Here is an 18,502-nt window from a genome sequence, read left to right on the forward strand (position 1 = left end):
CAGTACAGGGAGATTCAAATCTTGCATTTCTGAGTAAGCAGCATTCTTAAACCACTTTATGAACATATTTTCAGAAAACTTTTAGAACCTGTACCCCTTGTCCAAACTAGCATTATGAAAAGGCTTTAATAGGTGTAATAGGCATTTAAATAAGTTTCTAAATTACCTGGTTTCACCATATTTTCAAATTATTCTGCCATTTAGATACTCTGCCATTTAGATACTCTCTCTGATTTCAAAATGAAATAGAAGTTATCAGAGTTAGAATTACACTGACTACTACTTTTAGTTATTCCAAACATATCTGGAGTTACTATAAGGACAGTAAGGACTGATATTTATCAATGACAGTAGTTCCAACAGCAAGGAGATCTCCCATTTCTTTCTCGCCCTGCCCAAGCCCCTGTTTTCCTGCAGGACTAGAGGAACAAATCTCACCAATTTCCTTTAAGTGCACAAGTCACAGAGACAAAATGTCTTTCACTGCCTGATAGGCTGGGATAGTTTTGGTGCCAATTCCTCCTCTCCATGACAGCAGGGAGGGAAGGTATTAAACCACCAGCAGTTTGGAGAGCCCAGGAGGTTGTAAGACCAACGTGAGGTGACTCTCAGCAACACACCAAGCTTGCTTTACCTCCACAGGACCTAAGGGCTGCCCACACTGAGTCTGCCCCAGGCCCTGCAGGCATTTGCCCACCCATTCCCTTGTACCACTGTGCCACTCACCCTCATAGACAGGTCCCACTGAGCCTTGGAAGAGCCAAAACTTTTTAATTTTGATATTCTAAAGCAAAAGAAGCCACTGCTCATTTACAAATAAATCCATTTTCATATCAGTGCTGGCTGCAACTTCAGGCAGGGATTTTACCAAGCTTGCCCCTGCAATACTGCAATGGAGAAAGAGCAACACCAGACTCATGAAGTTAAATGAAACAAAATGCCATTAAAAACTTAACTGCTGAGACAACATTAGATCAAAGCTGACCAAAGAAAAACACAAGTCATGAGAGAAGTAATGGTATTAATTTAACAAGTTAGTTTCAGAATAATACAACCCAAATAATAGGGAGAAGTCTCTCTATAAAATCCTCTCTCCAATTTCACTGGCACTGTAACACACTTATAGTGTGGCAGAAAACACAGTAAAACTACTGTAAACTCTACTAATTAACAGGACCTAATGAACAGTGTATAGGGAAGGCGGTACATAGAAGCAAAAATACTAATGGAGCAACATGGAAATAGAAAATGGATTGTTCCAAGGCGACATGTCCCCAACTTTGATAAACTCCACCAGCATCAGCAATCGAGGTGCTGGATGCAAATCAGACTGCTCTGACTTCAATCTGCTCCTGTGGTGGCCAGCAGGAAATGTGTCTCCAGATTCCCCCAAAGCCATGGAGGACAGGGCACTGCTCATTCCTCACCCCTCAACAGCACTCAGGCACAACTGAAGTGCTAAAAAAAAGCCTAAAACCAGCAGTGGAAATCTCATAAACAACCTTCAAAGTAAATATTTTACCAGGCGTAAGTAAGTACTTATTAAGATTTAGATCGGATCTTCAGTGTCCTTGACATTTTACAATAGTGTTTATCTCCCTTGTTTGCTAATTCACAGAATTGGATAATCTACAAGAAATTTACACATTAGAAATAAGCAGGGTTCTCCGGCAGGACTTCATAAATATGACATTAGCACAACAATGCTCTAATATAAACATACCCAATGCTAAGTAGAAGCAAAGCATTTCCTGGGGCAGAGGAGGCCCTGCTTGCCACTGAATAAACTCCGTGTGAGAACCTGCAGGGACCCCAGGAGGGGAAGGGACCCAGCCTGTCCCGTGGAGCATCAGGGAAAGAGGCTGGGAATTAGGTCAGTGAATCCATGAACCCCCAGTCGCATCAGCCCAGCACTCTGCTCAGGGATGGGAGATGAAACCATTTCAAGGCTACACCATTTCTATGAAGATAGTGGGATCCTGTCTACCATGTGGACGTTTTTTTCCCAATGAATTAAAAACACACGAGTAATCTGTGCATTGTGACTATTTATAAAGTCCAACATGAAGCTTGTATTCCCAGTTATCAGCACTCACATGTAAAATGAAAATAAATCCCATTATAATGAAAAATTCTATTTTTACCTGGTCACTAATGGGACATAAAAATCAGACTGAGACACTATTTCATAAAGACACACAATGTTTCCAACAAAAATGTATAAAAATTAAACTGGGGGTTTAAAGACTCGTTCATAATGCGAGGGGGATAGTTTTGGAGAATGCACACATTGTAAGCAAATGAGGGCTTTTGTTACCCTGGTAAGGATGTCAGAGGCATTTGCTTTTTTTCCCTGACTCATCCTTTTCCTTAGTGGGTACTCTGACCCTTAGTCCTGGCAAATCCATCAGCACCAAAAAGTTCTCTCCGGTACCTCATTAATCACTCCCCTGCCGTGTGCTATCTTACCTGCAGATGTAATTCTTCTTGCAGGACTCTTGTAAATTCAGGCAGTTTGGTTTCTCCCTGTCCTCATATGAGCACACAGGAACAATAGTCTGCCGCCTCCTCTCTGTACAGGCTACGTCTCGACAGGAGCAGAAGAGCATCCCGTAGCTGTGCTTTGGGGGGACCTTGTCAAAAAAGAGCCGCAGGGCCTTATGACACTTCCTCTTGTTACAGATCTCATTGGACGTGCTGCTGGTGCAGGGGGTTATGTAAGCAGATCTGAACCTCTTGCAGGTATCATTTAGGTTACAAGCTTTGGCTGCATCCAAGCAATTGTTCCCCTTTGAAAGTACTGGCTCCACTAGAAAAAACAACACAACAGCAGTGAGAAAGGCGTCACATTTACACTTTGTGCTTTGTGGTTATTTCACTGTTAACGAGATCCTGAATACATATATTTGTTACATACAGAGCTTTCAGTGCCAGAAACTGGGACCAGTATTTCTCTTTCTGGGGTAATGGTTGAGCAAGTGAACAAGAACATGGGCATGCCGTGAGGGCAGAATGCTGGTGAATAAATGACACTGTGGGCAGGCTGCACATCATCTTCATAGCAGACATGCAGGGTGAGTATTGGGTAAGACTTGGTCTCACTAAATAGCTCTTAAAATCCCTGGTAAATTGGAAAGCACACATCTGGCATAAGAACACAGTGAGAACATGGGCTTCTAACTCAAGTTTTGTAAAACTGACATTTCCCAGTTACTTCCCTTGAACAAGTCAAATGACATGCCGTGCCTACCCCAGGTGACATTTAAAAGTAATCTGTGTACTGTGCAGAAAGTAAAGTAGACATGCCCATTACTACATTTTTTGAGGTCTGAGGACAGCCCACCCAGATAGGAAGGAAATCAGGTGCAGCCTCATGTCTGGCAGCTCTCTAAGGCCACCCACAAGACCATGCTTAGGTAAAACACTGTTATAAGATCTACAGATGACACCTGAACCCTGGAAAATTTAGGAACTTTACAAACTTTGAAGAAGCTGACTTAAAATTAAAAAGTGACTGTAAAAGAAACATTTGAAAACAGGGATATCCCCTTCTCACACACACACACACACACACTACAAGAAATTATAGTAAAAATTAAACTCAGATGTAAGTTAAGTTATAATTACATATTTAATTTCTCAATACATTACTCAGATATTAAAACCCAATAGATGCTTTGCTTGAAAACTAAGGCAACTGGCATCAGATTGCAAAATTCAATTAAGAATAATTGTAATGCTGCTTTGAACGTTAGGAATGCCAACATCAGAGATCCAAGAAAATACATTAATTTCCCACAGCTACAGAATTTGCAAGCTGAACAAAACATTTTGCAAATATCTAAAATCTGCTGCAACCTCTTGGGGGGGGCTGGCTGAAGATGAAACATTTTAAATGATCCAAAGCTCTAAATTACACTCACAAAAAGCCTTTTTTTCCTAGATTGTTCACCTTTACCCAGAAACTCAGTCCAAGGTCTTTCTACAACTCACTGCCACTCATCTCCATTCTCCTACCACACTGCCTGCCATTCCCAGATCAGGACATCAACCTTTTCTCTTTTTCCACTGCAGGAAAACATGGACCAGCTTGGCTGAGATGCTGCACTGAGCATTTATTGGAACACACTGTGCCCAAGATGGGCCTTGGCTACTTGCACACACTTCCCATTATTCAAATAGATCACCTGCAACTGTCCCATGCATCTTACCTACCCAAAAACAACACAAAGCTAAAGAGCATTAGATTTGTGTTTCACTCTAGCAGCGTGCTGGAACTGTGTTCAGTCTGATTGTACATTTAATCTTTGTAATTCAACAATCACACCCCAAGTCCTTCCCAATCTCAGCTACTTGCACAACAAAATGGCAACTTCTGCATCTTATCTTCATAAATTACAAAACTGTAAATATGCAACATTTGACTATAAATTAAGAGCCCAGCATTTCTTTTAACAGCAGCCTACAACAGATTATGCAACACCAGATGCAACCCTCTCATAAATCATAACATTTGTATATAAAATGTTGTACTACATTAGCATATAACTATAATATTAACTATGAACTCTCAAAGTTTTTTTTACTGTATATAGAATTATATGTTTAGTACAAATATAATTACTATGTAATCTGCAGGGCATATAATTATGCAATATATGAATAGTATATGCTAATTACTATGTGATTGCAGAGTAATTACATGGTTATTTGTGCCTGGGAGTCAACTGCTGAATTCCACTATTTAAAACAAAATTCTGCGGAACAGCTCTGAATGGGGTATTGCAACATGAACAGACTTCAGCTTACAGTATTCATATATGCTGCTACAGAATTAAAAAGCACTGTGAATTCAAGCATCTCAAAAATCAGAGGGGACAGGTTAATCAATCTTTTTAAAAGGCAGAACACAAGCCAAGTCATTGACAGTGCAAACAGCAGTGAGAAATATCTTGGGTGAAAGCTGAATTAGGTGCAAAGTCTTTACAAACCATAGTTATGCATAGTCATACCTGTCATTCAATTTATATCTGCCCAAACCTCACATTCCTCTACATATCAATCTGAATACAGACTGGTTTGGGGGGGTTTGTATTTTAAACGAGTCCTGGCTATAATGTGCCCCTTGCCTTTTCTCTTTTGATACATATGTCTCTAACTATTGTTTCTGGCATACTTGTAACATTATACAAATTATTTTTATCTTTTAAAACCAAGACTAAATGTAGAAGAGGGGCATCAACTGCATCTGAATTAAACCAGGATGTCTAAGCCAACTCTTCTCATTAATACCAACTTCCTCTTAAGCTTTTAAATGATATTTGAATGCAAAATTTACAATCTGCAACACATTTAATGTTTTATTTCTATTACAAAAGTGTAGAATTATTCCCAAGTCCTAGAGTAACTACAAACAGTTAACAAGTGTTCCTGAGGATTACTTATGCAGCAGTAATTTATAAGGTCAAAATTTCACCCAGCTTCTGTTCTGCAAAGTTTAAATTATTAAGACAGGCAGGAGTTTGGCTCTAACCAGGTACTGACTACTTTAAAAGCAAATGGATCTTATCCAGAGCTACTTTTCATGCCAGAATCCTCTGGGAAAGGTTTGTGTAAGGAGATCCCTTTTCAGTTCTCCCCTCTCTTGGGACATCAGGCTATGGATTGGGGGCAGTCAGGGCAGGAGCCTGGGACAAGTAAAGATTTCTTTGCACCACCGTTTCCCAACCCAGAGCTCCCTCTCTCCCAGATCTTTGCCTGGGCCCATAGTGGAAATCTCTGCCAAACCACCCAGCCCTCCACTCCAGCCAAATCCCCGCAGCAGCCGTGGGTGACACAGGCGGTGCCCGTGGTGCGAGCGAGGCGCTGGCCCCGTCTGCAGCACCGCGATGCTGCTGCCGCCCAGCAGCTGGGATGCTGGGGATGCTGGGGATGCTGGGGATGCTGCCCTGCTGCCTCCCAGCAGCTGGGGATGCTGAGGATGCTGGGGATGCTGGGGATGCTGGGGATGCTGGGGATGCTGGGGATGCTGGGGATGCTGCCCTGCTGCCTCCCAGCAGCTGGGGATGCTGGGGATGCTGGGGATGCTGGGGATGCTGGGGATGCTGCCTCCCAGCAGCTGGGATGCTGGGGATGCTGGGGATGCTGCCCTGCTGCCTCCCAGCAGCTGGGGATGCTGGGGATGCTGGGGATGCTGCCCTGCTGCCTCCCAGCAGCTGGGGATGCTGGGGATGCTGGGGATGCTGCCCTGCTGGGGGGCAGGCAGAGGGATGGCAGAGCCCAGGCAGAGCCAGGACTGTGCCCTGGTGGGACAGCGTCATTGTTGAGGCAGGACGGGAATGAGAAGACTCTGATCAGAAGGCTGTGAGAGTAAAACTCCTATTTATTCAAAATACACTGCTCTTTTATACAGAGCTTTGTGAGGACTAACTCCATTGGTTCTGAAGTGAAAACAACCCACGCATTGGTGCAGAGTGCTTGACGCACAGTGACGGAACTTAACTATAAACAATGTGAAAAACAAGAGAGATAAAGAATTATTTACATTCTTCTCTAGCTCTTTCCCAGGCTTTTGCCTGGCTAGAAACTCTCCGTTTCTTTCTTTGACTGAATCTGAGACCCACAGGACAGCAGCAGCATTGGGATGCCCAAAGCCCCAATCCCAGCTGGCAGCAGCTGCACAGCACACACACAAACCTGGGCAGCACCAGAGGGCACTGGCACTGACTTGCCTTCACCTGCACCCCCAGCTCTTCTTCTGCACCTGTAAGACATGTGGCATGTTTTCTGACCATTCTACTGCTGAAAAAGCAGTCTTTGTACTGCTTTTGCAACGACGTTGATGTTTGTTACCTCCTGCATCCCTCCACCCTGGCCCAACACTGCTACAGCTGCAGCAGGCCTGCACTCAACCTCCCAAAGACCACAGGAAAAAGAGAGCCAAAAGTCCCTGTCTTTTATCCAGAGGTGCCCCTAGAGTCTTAACAGGGCTGCCTCCACCCTGTTTGATCTTCCTCATGCTTCACCCTCTTTCACAGTCTCTCCAACCTTCCTCTTTCATTTTCCTTGCACCTCCATTTCTATTTCTATCTACTCTATCTCCTCAACTTCTGTTAACCCACGCCATGGTATTCAAAAAAGGATTCTCAATGGGTACTGAGAGATTCTTATTTGTGCTCCCACTACACAGAAGGAGCACCAGTAATATTAGTTGTTCTATAAGATTCTTATTAAGCAGCAAAATGGACATTTAGTTTTCAATTTTCTTACAGCATATAAAAAGCAATTTACTGAGGTTGTCATTAAAATTACCATTACTATTTGCAAGTAATTAGAATTAGTAGGTTTTCTAGTGGATATAGTGAAGGGAATGCTGTAAAGAGAGCAATAAATGTTAATGTGATGGAAGGTAAAATTACAAAGTGATAGAGGTGACCACATGGGTATGGGCCTACTCCAACACAGGTGCAGAATATGGCACATAGAAACCAAAAACTGACCAAAATTAAGAAGAGAGCCATGATCCCACTTAAACAAAGTACTGCTGTGGGGTTCACCAAAGTACTTCTGCTTTGTAAGAAGAGCAGATTAAAAAGTAATTAAAGCATAGCAAATATTATAATCTGGATTAAAATAAACTACCATTTTCCTGGATAGATTAAAAAAATTCATCCCAAAAAAAATCCTGAAACTGATAGTGTTATTCTGAAGTTCTCTTCTGCTCAGCATTTACTAAACTAAACTGGCCTTTCTCAAACCTTTTCCACAATCTTAATAAGCAGGTGACTTAATTTTTAAATTAAAGCTAATGTATTATCAGCTATGACCAGAACTTTAAGAATACTACCACATACAGCAAGATGCATGTTGAAATTACAGTTGATGGCAAAAGATGGGACTGATGCCTGTGAAAGATAAAACAAAAGCTACAGCAACAAAAATATATAAACAAACAGAACTGCCTAAAATGAGACTTCAGCTTCCTAAAACCAAAGCTGGAACATTTAACATTCTTGGTTAGTCATTAAGCCTTTGATCACACAAATTGCCAGGTCCCTAGAATTCTTTCCTGAATACCCCTATAAATTTACTGGAGGAGGTAAATAGTGTCTCCTGTCCAAGCCATTTAGAGACTGGGAACAATCACATTACTTAGCGAGAACCAACAAGCATGATTTGGAAGGGTTCATCTACCATGTTATGTTTGGAAGTGTTCAGCTGCTGTTATGCAGAGCTGCTGTGTCTGAAGCCTTTCCCAACACACTCTGGCCTTTTTTGTGTGACTCCTCTGGTGAATCATCAGCTGGGATCTTGCAGACTTTGGTTCAATGCCTTCTGTGACTGAGAGACTCACCAACCCTGCTCTCATTTCCCAGAAGGGCTCTCAAACCATCTCACTGCAGAGTGTTCTCAACAAAGAAATGGTGCATAGTGCAAAACAAAGAGGGAGCAAGATGCGTCAGCCCAAGAATGAGAGCTCTCCCTGGGAGAGCTGCTGGCTGCTGGCCTGCACCCAGGAAGGAGAGCAGTGACTGGAAACCTTCCCTGAAGAAGACTCTATAAACCTGCAGAGGCATGATCCCACTTGTACTCCCTACTTCTAATCCCTTCAAAAAATATTTTACCCTTTTTATAGCACCTCTCCTTGCCTTCCTTCCAGACCAAGATACTGCCAAACCCACAGGGTACACTCCCAGGTTTCTGAAATCCCACAGAGATGAGCAGAGAGCAAAGACATCCCAGTGCCTCAAGGACTGTTCTGATCAATGCCTTAGTGGCTGAGACATCATGAGTCCTTGTGCTGGGTGCCATGAAATTTCTGGCTCTCTGCTCCCAGGAGCACACACTGACTGCTGCGTGGGCAGGTGCTCCTGCCTGAGGCTGGAGTCTGGCTCCTCTGGTGCAAACCCTTCCAATAAAGCTCAGTTTCTGTATTTCCAGACACCTTTCACTAGACCAGGTTGCTCGAACATCATCCAACCTGGCCTTGAATATTTCCAGGGATGGGCCATCTGCAAACTGTTCCAGTAAAGAGTTTCTTGTTCTTTTTTTATTTGTTTGCTTGTTGCTAAAACTGCTTTCTCTGTATACTTTATAATGATTCTAAGCATCTTCTAAGGATTTTAGGTATCACCTCAAAGCAGAGAGTTCTGACTTTCATGTGGATACATTTATCTCTTGGTCTGCTCCTAGAAGTTTAACTCTATTAATGGGGCCACATTCTCTAAATGCTGCATTTTTTTATTGCCCAAGTTCACCACTGGATCTGGGCTCTAATACTTGACAGAGCTCTTGTCTATACTTAGACTTAGATCCTGCTTTAGTTAACCATTACCTGGTGCATTTCATATGGTGCATAGACACTGCAAATAAAGGTTGCAGTGAAATTGCAACTCCTAAGCTGCATATGTATTGATTAAAAAGGGGGAAATTATATCTTATTATTTCCTTTAACATTTTAATTCTTTACTGGGGAGGAATGGGGAAAAGCTGAGCAGAAAACTCCAAGGTGGCTGAGTCCTATGGTTTGGCTGAGGGACATCTGCTCAATTTACAGATTATGTAAGAGGAAATTCTTAAAAATCTACAGTGATCTGGTTTAAATTTTATTTCCACAAGGACAGAGAGGGAGAGGAAACCCTGCTCCCCAGTGTTAACAATACTGGGGCATACACTGCTGAAATTTGATCTTTACTCACAAATATCTTGATCTATCACCTTTCATTTCTGTTATAAATCTAATGATAAGTTACACCAGCATCCCTAATTTTCCACATGGCACTGAGGACAGCAGTTCTACATTATATTTATGCCAGCACAGTTATTTTGTTCATTGTAGCTATTCTGAATTTTCAATAATTTAAGTTATGAATTTGGCTCTTTAAAGCTACTGTTACTTCTGTCCAAAGCATCTCACTTAGGAGGCAGAAACACATTAATAAAGTCAGAGAGTTGCTAAACAAAGAAACTACAGTTGTTGCAAACTGATCCAGTCACTGTTTCTCACATTACCGCACCAATGATTTCAGTTCTACCCTGAAGAGTTTTAGGGTGTAAAGATAATTTTAATCTATCTACACTACACTAACAGCAGGGATGGATTATGTATGACTGGGGCCATGTACAGCATACAATTTTGTCTGTGAGGGATTCAGTCATTCCACACACAATTCATGCTCTGTACTGAGCGAGAGGCTGGGATTGGGATGTGGAAGGCTATCACCACAGTTTCAGCTGAGTTCTTCTAATTCATTTCCCCTTAAAAATAGAGTGCAAACGTGTTACTGCATATGCTCTCATCTTATACAGTTCAGTATTTTATTATTAGCTAAATACTAAATCAACAGAATTAGGAAAGAGCCAGCAGACACGGAAATAGAGAATAAACCTGTGAAAACATTCAAACCTACACGGTTGCCATGAGAAGTGATTTACTGCACGCAAGTTCTCAAGACACAGTGAGGGACTGTTTTGCCAAAGTCATGCCAATTTACAGGGCAACTTTCAGCATTTCTTTTTATTACTACAGAATTGAATTCACAACTTGTTTCCTCTTTTCCTCAGACTTGATTAATTACCATGTTAACATAACTACTATTCTCCTGCTTATAATGGGCTCCCTCTAAAGTGCTGCCCCAGCAAAATAAGCCAGGAGAAAGCTACTAGCTCTTTGCTCCAGCACTGCAGTCCTTTCTAATCTCACTATTTTTCAAATTTATGTTCCATTCCAATAAAGCTTGTGTGAATATTACAGCAAATCAGATAATACAAGGTTATGACCCTTGTAATTGATCCTTCAAGGTTCTTTTTTCCTTTTTTTCCCAGTTGACATGGTAAAATCCACATTTAGCTGTGCTTGTTGACACTTGAGAATTCACTTTGTTGGTTGTATACACTGTTTCAGAGAGATCACATTACATAATGATGTGTTTCTAGTGCTTCATTTCTTCTATACCTACAAGCCCATTAAGCTGTAAGCAAACCTCCCGTGGGGCTGTAAGACTGCAAGTATCAAGGGGGCAATGCTCCCATCCTGTTCAGAGGGAACATAGCTGGGAGAGTGTATTATGTGAGGACACAGGGTTAAGCATAAGCTACTACTTAAATAATTTCAAATAAATAAAAACAGCTTAAAATAAAAAGTTAAATTTCCACTTATAGAAAAAATACACATTTAAATGAACACGGACCATGTATCCCAGCTCTAGGAATCAGTTTTCTGGAGCAATGGTTTCTGTATCACATGACCACTGGAATAAAGTGATTAATTGGACTGTCTCAGTAAATGCGATCATTACACTTTTAATTAACCTTTTCAACCTCTTACACCCTTTCGTTTTGTTATGCATTAGATTTTTACAGTTTTCCAGTTATTATGCTTGACTACACTTAAAACAATGTGGAGCTCTGTGAAAAAGATAAGAAGAACAATTGAAACAGCTCTTACTGTTTCTAACAGGAAAATACCACTGTTACTGTCATCATCAGAGCAGATATAAATCAGGTGGAGGACAGACATTCTGAACTCTGTGGCTACGTTCCCACCTAATTTTTGTTTTGGCAGCACACTGTTATTTAATGACTCTGGCTACCAGGAAACTAGCTTTTGAAAATTCTTTCTCAACCTAGTTATAATTACTCCATATAAATCATACAATGATCAATTACAATAATCTTAGCTTCATCCATTATTTAAACTTAGAGTTTGAATCTACACAGCAGGAATGCAGGAAATTCCAAAGTCCCTTCTCTGCTTGCTCATAACTGCTTTACTCCTGAAGCCAGGCCAGCTACAGAAAAGAAGGGACCAGATATGCTCTTATCTATGACAGCCAAACCTGAAATAACCACAGATTTCAGACAAGCAATGGTTTCTGGCTTGGTTTTCGGCTTGGCTTTTTCTAACCACACTTACAGTTGGTGAAACTAAATTCAGCAGGAGATTTTGCTTTCTTGGTGGACCACAATCAGAGGATCTCTGCAATTACATACAGTGACAGTACAAAATATTCTTATTTTAAAATGGCCTAGGTCTTCCTCACATGGATGCATACATACAGATGTATGTACTAGAATGTTTCAGTACTATTTGGCTTAATGTGTCATTTCACAAGAGCTTGAGGAAAAAATCCAAATGTTTGTGTCTAATTTAAGGCTGCTCCTAAGATACTTAAGCTCAGTGCGATATGAACCCTCAGTCTGATGGAAGGAGGAAAAAATCTTAAAAAGAAACAAACTTTCATGAAGACTCACGCAAAACATCCAAACCTTTTTCAGAAAAACTTCAGAACTTTAACTGGATTTTGAAATATTAACAAGGATTTTTAGAACTTTTTAATAAACTGACTATACGGTTTTGATTATGCAAAATATTTAGCTAATTGTTATTAGTTTTCTGTATCTTGTCCTAGTTCAGTCTCAGCCATAATATTTGCTATCCAATGTAAAGACAGTGTCAGTTTTGAGGGTCAACATTTTTTCATTTCCAACATGTATTTTAATGCTTCAACTACATGCCAAGAATTACTTTGTCAATAGAGGTATATTTTCCTGTGTTTCTCAGCTAAGTAGGCCTAAAGCCCCTCAAATTTTGTAGCACTTAGGCTGAAGCAGAGAAAGGAGATGAGAAGGCAGGAAACCTTGTCAGTGCAGGAAGAAAATTCTAGATAGACAAGGTCTAAAGCAAGTATTCATATCTGATATCAGAATCACAAGATTTTTCAGTAACTCCACAGTCTCTCTGAACAGCTATCCAGTATTCCCAATGCATCCCATTAAAATTTTTTCATGGTATGTCATCTAGCACTTTCTGCAACATAATTCCCATTTTCTTCCTCCATTTACTCCTTTCCTCTTAACAATGACTTTTTAATTTCTTGAAGACTCTCCTTCTCCCATTACTTGTCTTTTAAGTTAGTCCCCCTCATATTCTTTCTTCACAACATAAATACATTTTCTGGATATCCAAACTTGTTATTTGAGTAATGTACTATTAATTCTCAGATTTGGGAAAAAAACAAAACAAAACAAAACGTTACAAAAAAACCCCCCTAAAATCATTGACCAAGAATTTCTCTACAAGTTGTATTCAGGAGATTGCTACAGACAGACAAAACCTGTTAATTCAAGAGTTGCTGAAGCATAGCTTACTCCAGCCTCAAGCAATACCAGTGTAGGTAGGGGTGGTTTACAGGCATTGACTGCCTGCTGCAGGAGTATATATTAGCTTATCTTTGACAGCAGCTTGCTCTTGATGGCTATAACCTGAAAAGAAAAAGTCAAAGTATATAAAAGCTTAGTAGAAGAAGTATCCTGCTTGTTCTGCAGCGTTACTCGTCCAGAAGGAAACCGAGAAAGGAAAGTGGGCTGGAGAGGTGACTGTGACTCCAGTCTGACAAGAGCAGCTGATGGGATAACTCAGGGAACAGTTAAAGGCAGAGAAAGGGCAAGATCCTCTCTCCAGAATAACAAGAGGAAAGCACCACGTTCCTAGATGGCAGAATCATAGATGTCTCACTGGTCACGACAGAAGTCCACCAGCACAAGTGGGAGAAGAGGCTGAAACCACAGTGAAAGCAGCAGTGACAGACACAGGGCAGATGCTCAGCCCGTGACAGCAGCAGGGGTGGGGCAGAGGGTGCCATCGTGGCATGGAGAGAGCAATAGAGACAGAGAGCAGCAAAACCCACAGCAGCTGGGGAGGCACCAGCTCAGCCCCCCTTTCCCTGCTGCCACTGAAAACCATTCGGGGCAATTATCTGGCCCATCGACCAAACAATACGAGCCTCATTCCATTAATGCACCACCAGCTGCTCCTCTTTTCCCTATCAGTTGGCCCCAGTGAAGTCCTGTTGAATACAAATAAATTCACCACAATTTGAAGAGGATAGCAGTGGTTACTTTTTGTTCATGGATTTGCTTATGTGAGTTTCAGTCAGTGTGCTGCTGCTGACTCCATCTGAGGTCCCACTGCTGAGCCCCAGAGCCAGGCACAAGGAGATGTGTGCACTGAGGCAGGTGTACATAATGGATCAAGGGAAACAAGATACTTTGGAAATAAGTCACTCCAGTGATACTGCCCTGGAGAGTTAATAATGGTTATGATGGTCCTGATCCTACTGTGTGCCCAGAAGATAAAGCAGCAGAAAATGAAGGCGAGGCAGCTGTGTGTGATGTATGTCACTTACCTACAGTGCAACTGGGGGTTTGTTAAATTGAGACCATTATGATATTTAAGAGGTAACACCACACTAACAATTAGACCACTGCTCACTGTCTAAATTACCTGTCACTTTCATTTATGCCACATGCAACATGTGGCAATAGCCAAAAAGCTTCTTTTTGTTTTGTCTTCAGTGTTCTTGGCTTTCCTCAGTTCCCCACAGATCGCCCTCCTGAGCTAGTCTGGTTACCTTTCCTCAGCTCTTATAAATGGCCAATATCTCTTTTTTTCCAAAGGTAAAAATGTGTTTCTTTCTGAAAAAAGGCAAAGAGGAAATAAAATTATTTTGACTTGTTAACTACATTTTACAGCATTTGTGTCTCTTTTTTGAGGTGCTGCCCCTACACTGAACACAATATTTTGACTTCCATTTACTTCAAAAAACTCTGAATCCAGGTTTTAAGCCCAAATTTATCTTGTCTTCGAAACCCATTTAAATCAACTAAGCATTTGATTGAGTTCTATAGAGACCAGGGCATCAGCTTACACTCTCCTTAGCTCCATTTTTAACTCTAAAATACATAAAGAATATATTGGCTTTTATTTGACATAAATGTTTGCAAATATGTGAATGCACAGGTACACAGGGCAAAAGTAAACACAGTTGGAAGAGAAAAGCAGTGTTATAACAAAATTGATTATTTTGGTGTTCAAATACTTAAGTCAAATGAATGTCTTCCTAATCAGTGAGGAGTGAGCCTCACTAAGCAAAATGACAACACTATTTACATTTAAATAGTCTATTTTATTCAGAGTCACTTCACACACATGCACACTACTGAACTGCAGCCAATTCTGCAGTGGAGAATAATAACTATACAGCACCAGCAGCATTGTCCAAGAGGCACTCGGGGACATGGATAAGAGATTAATCAAGAGTGTATAATGCTCCTGTAATCAAAATTACAACACTTTTTTAAAAATTCTTTTTTCAACATTCATACTCCTGCCTGATCAGGTAGTAAGTGTTAGTGCTGCCAGGAATTCATATCTCAAGACTGAGATCCCAGCTCACATCCTTGCTAGGATGCTTGCACAGTATTGACTAAAATGGATGCCTTTGAAATAGCAATTGACTAGTGATGTATGGCTTCCAAATAGGCAAATTATGTTTAACATGTCTCGGTAAGTGAAGAACCCATTTCAAGACAACATTAATATTAACACTGTTAATGTTTTAACACATTCCCTTCCTAGTGCAGCCTAGCAGCAGTGAGCTCCCAGGAGTTGAACAGTGTCATTGCTCTGGCACAGGACACTGCCCCTGCTCACTCTTGGAAGTGTGGATGTGGAGCTGCAGCTCCTGCCCCTCCCTGCACAAACACAGCTCTTGTTCATGACTGCAGCTCTGAGTCACTGAGCCATGGGTGAAGAACCTCTGCATTGCTAATTTCTGTCTGCAAACCTTTTGTGCTTCACAAACTGAGCACAAAACTTTGGAAGACTTCAGCTTCCCAGTCTTGTCCTGCTCTTTCTCTTGAAGAACTGGTTCAGTAACACTGCTAGGAAAATGCTGAGTGATGGCTGAAGTCAGAGTCAGTGTCCCTCACAAACAGGCTGATGTGGAGTTTCTTAGCCTAGCTGGAGACAGGACATCAACACCATTCCACATATATTTGCTCTTTGTTTTTATTTACTCGTTTCTTCATCCTCATCTAAAACACAAAAGAATTTGTTTACAGACCTGATTAGGGTCAACGGAATTATTTTACTTCTGAATACACTTACAAATGCATATATTCAGCTAAAAATATAGTCATGTTACAACCTGAGAGCTAAACTAAACCTGCATCTTGAAGCTAGTGATGTTCTAATACCATTGCCATGTGTTAGAGAGACATAAAATAATAGAGACCCAATCCCAGAAAAAGCACTATATATGGAAGCACTGAGGAGAGAACAGAAGCTTAAAATTCATTACACACTGGGTACACACACATTTCTCAATCAGCAACAGCTCCTGCACTCCAAGGCCCTCCTACCACTGGGAGAACTTTCATATGTCCAACTAAGTGCACGTCCAACACAATAGCACAGTTCCCTCTGTAATTTAAGAGCATAAGAAAGAATGATTAAGAATGCTATAGAAATCAACACCAAAACTTCAAATAGAATGAATCATTATTAGCTGTTGAAACTAGAATGATGTGGAAAAGCGAAATATCCACAATATAGCAGTGCATCAGTAAATAAATAAAGCACAAAAGTCCCACATATTTGACATCTGAAGAACAAAACTATCCATCAATGTCTTGGCACAGATCGATCAAACAGAATGCTGCTGACGAAAATCTAATAGTATGATGGTAATAATGTAGCCATAAAGCCTCTACTCTGTAATTGACTGCTTCCACTTCAGGCCAACATGTCTAAAAGAGTGACTAATGTTCACCTAAAGATTTCACTTGCGTTGAATGACAACCAGCTACACCTCGTGCTATTCTCCATAGATTGCTTGTGCTGGGTAATTGCTGATGGAGAGGAGCCAGAGAGGAAACAGTCTTCTTAACTAAGGAAATTTACGTGAAGAATGGTATGATAATCTCAAAGGAAAATATAGCTTCCCATCTGATTTTAAAACACAACGCAATGCTCCAGCCATAGCATTCCTTTCCTAAAACAAGCATCAGTGCTGACTCCATAAACAGGGCAGAATAGGTTTTATATTTAAAATGGGTATTTAAACTTTTAACAGGATATAAAAAAAATACAATTTTTGGTTCCCAAAATTACAGCCTAAATTCTTTGAATAAAGAACACATTTCTGAGAGGCTACAGATAGGTTGTCTGCTTTGGTCAGAACTTCCATTTCACTGAAAGTCAATACAGTTAATTAGCATTATAAACCAAATAGAACCATACCTTTCAATAACATAGTTTACTTTTGTGATTTTACAGAGCAGCCTATTTTACAAATAATGTGAATTAATACACAATTTATGTAGTTTTAATTCAGGAGACTAAGACGACGTTTTTGTACTTTCCTAAACAAAACCTGAAAAACTAAAAAAAGGATTTGGTGGGTTTCCCTAATTTTTTGAGGCCAGAATGAGAAATTTAAATTTCCTTTATAAGTTTCACTGAAGATAAAAATAATTAAAATGTTTGGAACTCTTTAATGGACCATGATTGCCCTGTCGCCTTTGATATATACTTAAAGGTAATTGGCTAGTCTTAGTGATGTATTTTTAAAGAGCTACCTATTGATTAATAATGTTTCAGTATTAATATAACCACTTTGTGTGGATCAAGAAACATCAATAGCAGAAACCCATATTTATCCACAAATTAACTGGATATAGATCTGTTGCTTTAAGCAAAATGGGGTGCATTCACTCATTATTTTGTAAGAGTAATGAGATAACTGTAAGAATGAAGATTACAGCAAAATTTGGGTTTATATTTCAGCTGCATACAATATATAAAGTTCATTTCTTTCTTCTCTTGCAGAATAAATGAAAAAGGACATAAAAGCAAGACTTCCAACTGCAGGAATTGGTGACACTGTAGTTTTGTACTTTTGGGGCTCGGGGTCAAATGCTGGACAAAATGAAATGTGCAATACTGACAGAGGTGGACATTTTTTTTTTTTTAATCCAGTTAAAGATGGATTAAACCTGTAAATGATCTTGTAATTGCCCTCTATAACCAAGTCTCTTACAGTCCCACTCATCTCACTGTCACCCAGCAGGTTCCATAAGGACTCAGAGGTTTGCTGATTTATAGAGATATTTGAAAATAATGCCCTGGCCTGTGATCAAGAGCCATCACAGAATTATAAAAACATGCATCAGTTGATTTGCATAGGAAATGGCAGAAAAAGAGAGTGCTGTGCCTTCCTACCACAAACAAGAATAAATAAATTAGGGAATGACTCATTGTCAAGTATCTTACCAAGCAGTTCAAAACTTGTGCACTGAAGTTTTAGGCAGATCAGGCAAATTCCAGTCTGACAGCTGTAATGGCCATTCAGTTCATCCTACTGTGGCAAGCCAAAATAAATCCATCCTTTGCAGATCATCTGTTCCAGTCTCCCAGTGGATGAGATGCTACAACCTCCATAGTGTTCCACCCAGTGTCTTTAGTTAGATTTCTTTTCTCTAATACCTAACCTAAACACCACATACTACAATTCAGAACAAATGACAATTACCCTGTCACAAAGGATATTACACTGCTTTGACATTTGTTCTTAATGAATCCACACTGACCCTCCTGATCACCTTATATCCCCTAGATACTTTTAAATCTTTTTTTTTTTTTAATACCCTGTTCTATCAT

General features: G+C 40.4%; 1 protein-coding gene across 2 annotated transcripts in view; it reads right to left on the bottom strand.

Moving 5' to 3' along the window:
* Positions 1 to 18,502, bottom strand: part of GFRA1 (GDNF family receptor alpha 1) — a 130,774-nt gene that overhangs the window by 46,284 nt on the left and 65,988 nt on the right. For both annotated transcript variants that reach the window (XM_021537273.4, XM_021537272.4), the window contains exon 4: positions 2,470 to 2,809. In XM_021537273.4, coding sequence (XP_021392948.2) covers positions 2,470 to 2,809 — 340 coding nt within the window. The remainder of the gene's footprint in view (positions 1 to 2,469; positions 2,810 to 18,502) is intronic.

This window comes from Lonchura striata, chromosome 6 (genome assembly GCF_050655825.1).
Source record: "Lonchura striata isolate lonStrDom1 chromosome 6, ASM5065582v1, whole genome shotgun sequence".
Classification (NCBI taxonomy): domain Eukaryota; kingdom Metazoa; phylum Chordata; class Aves; order Passeriformes; family Estrildidae; genus Lonchura; species Lonchura striata.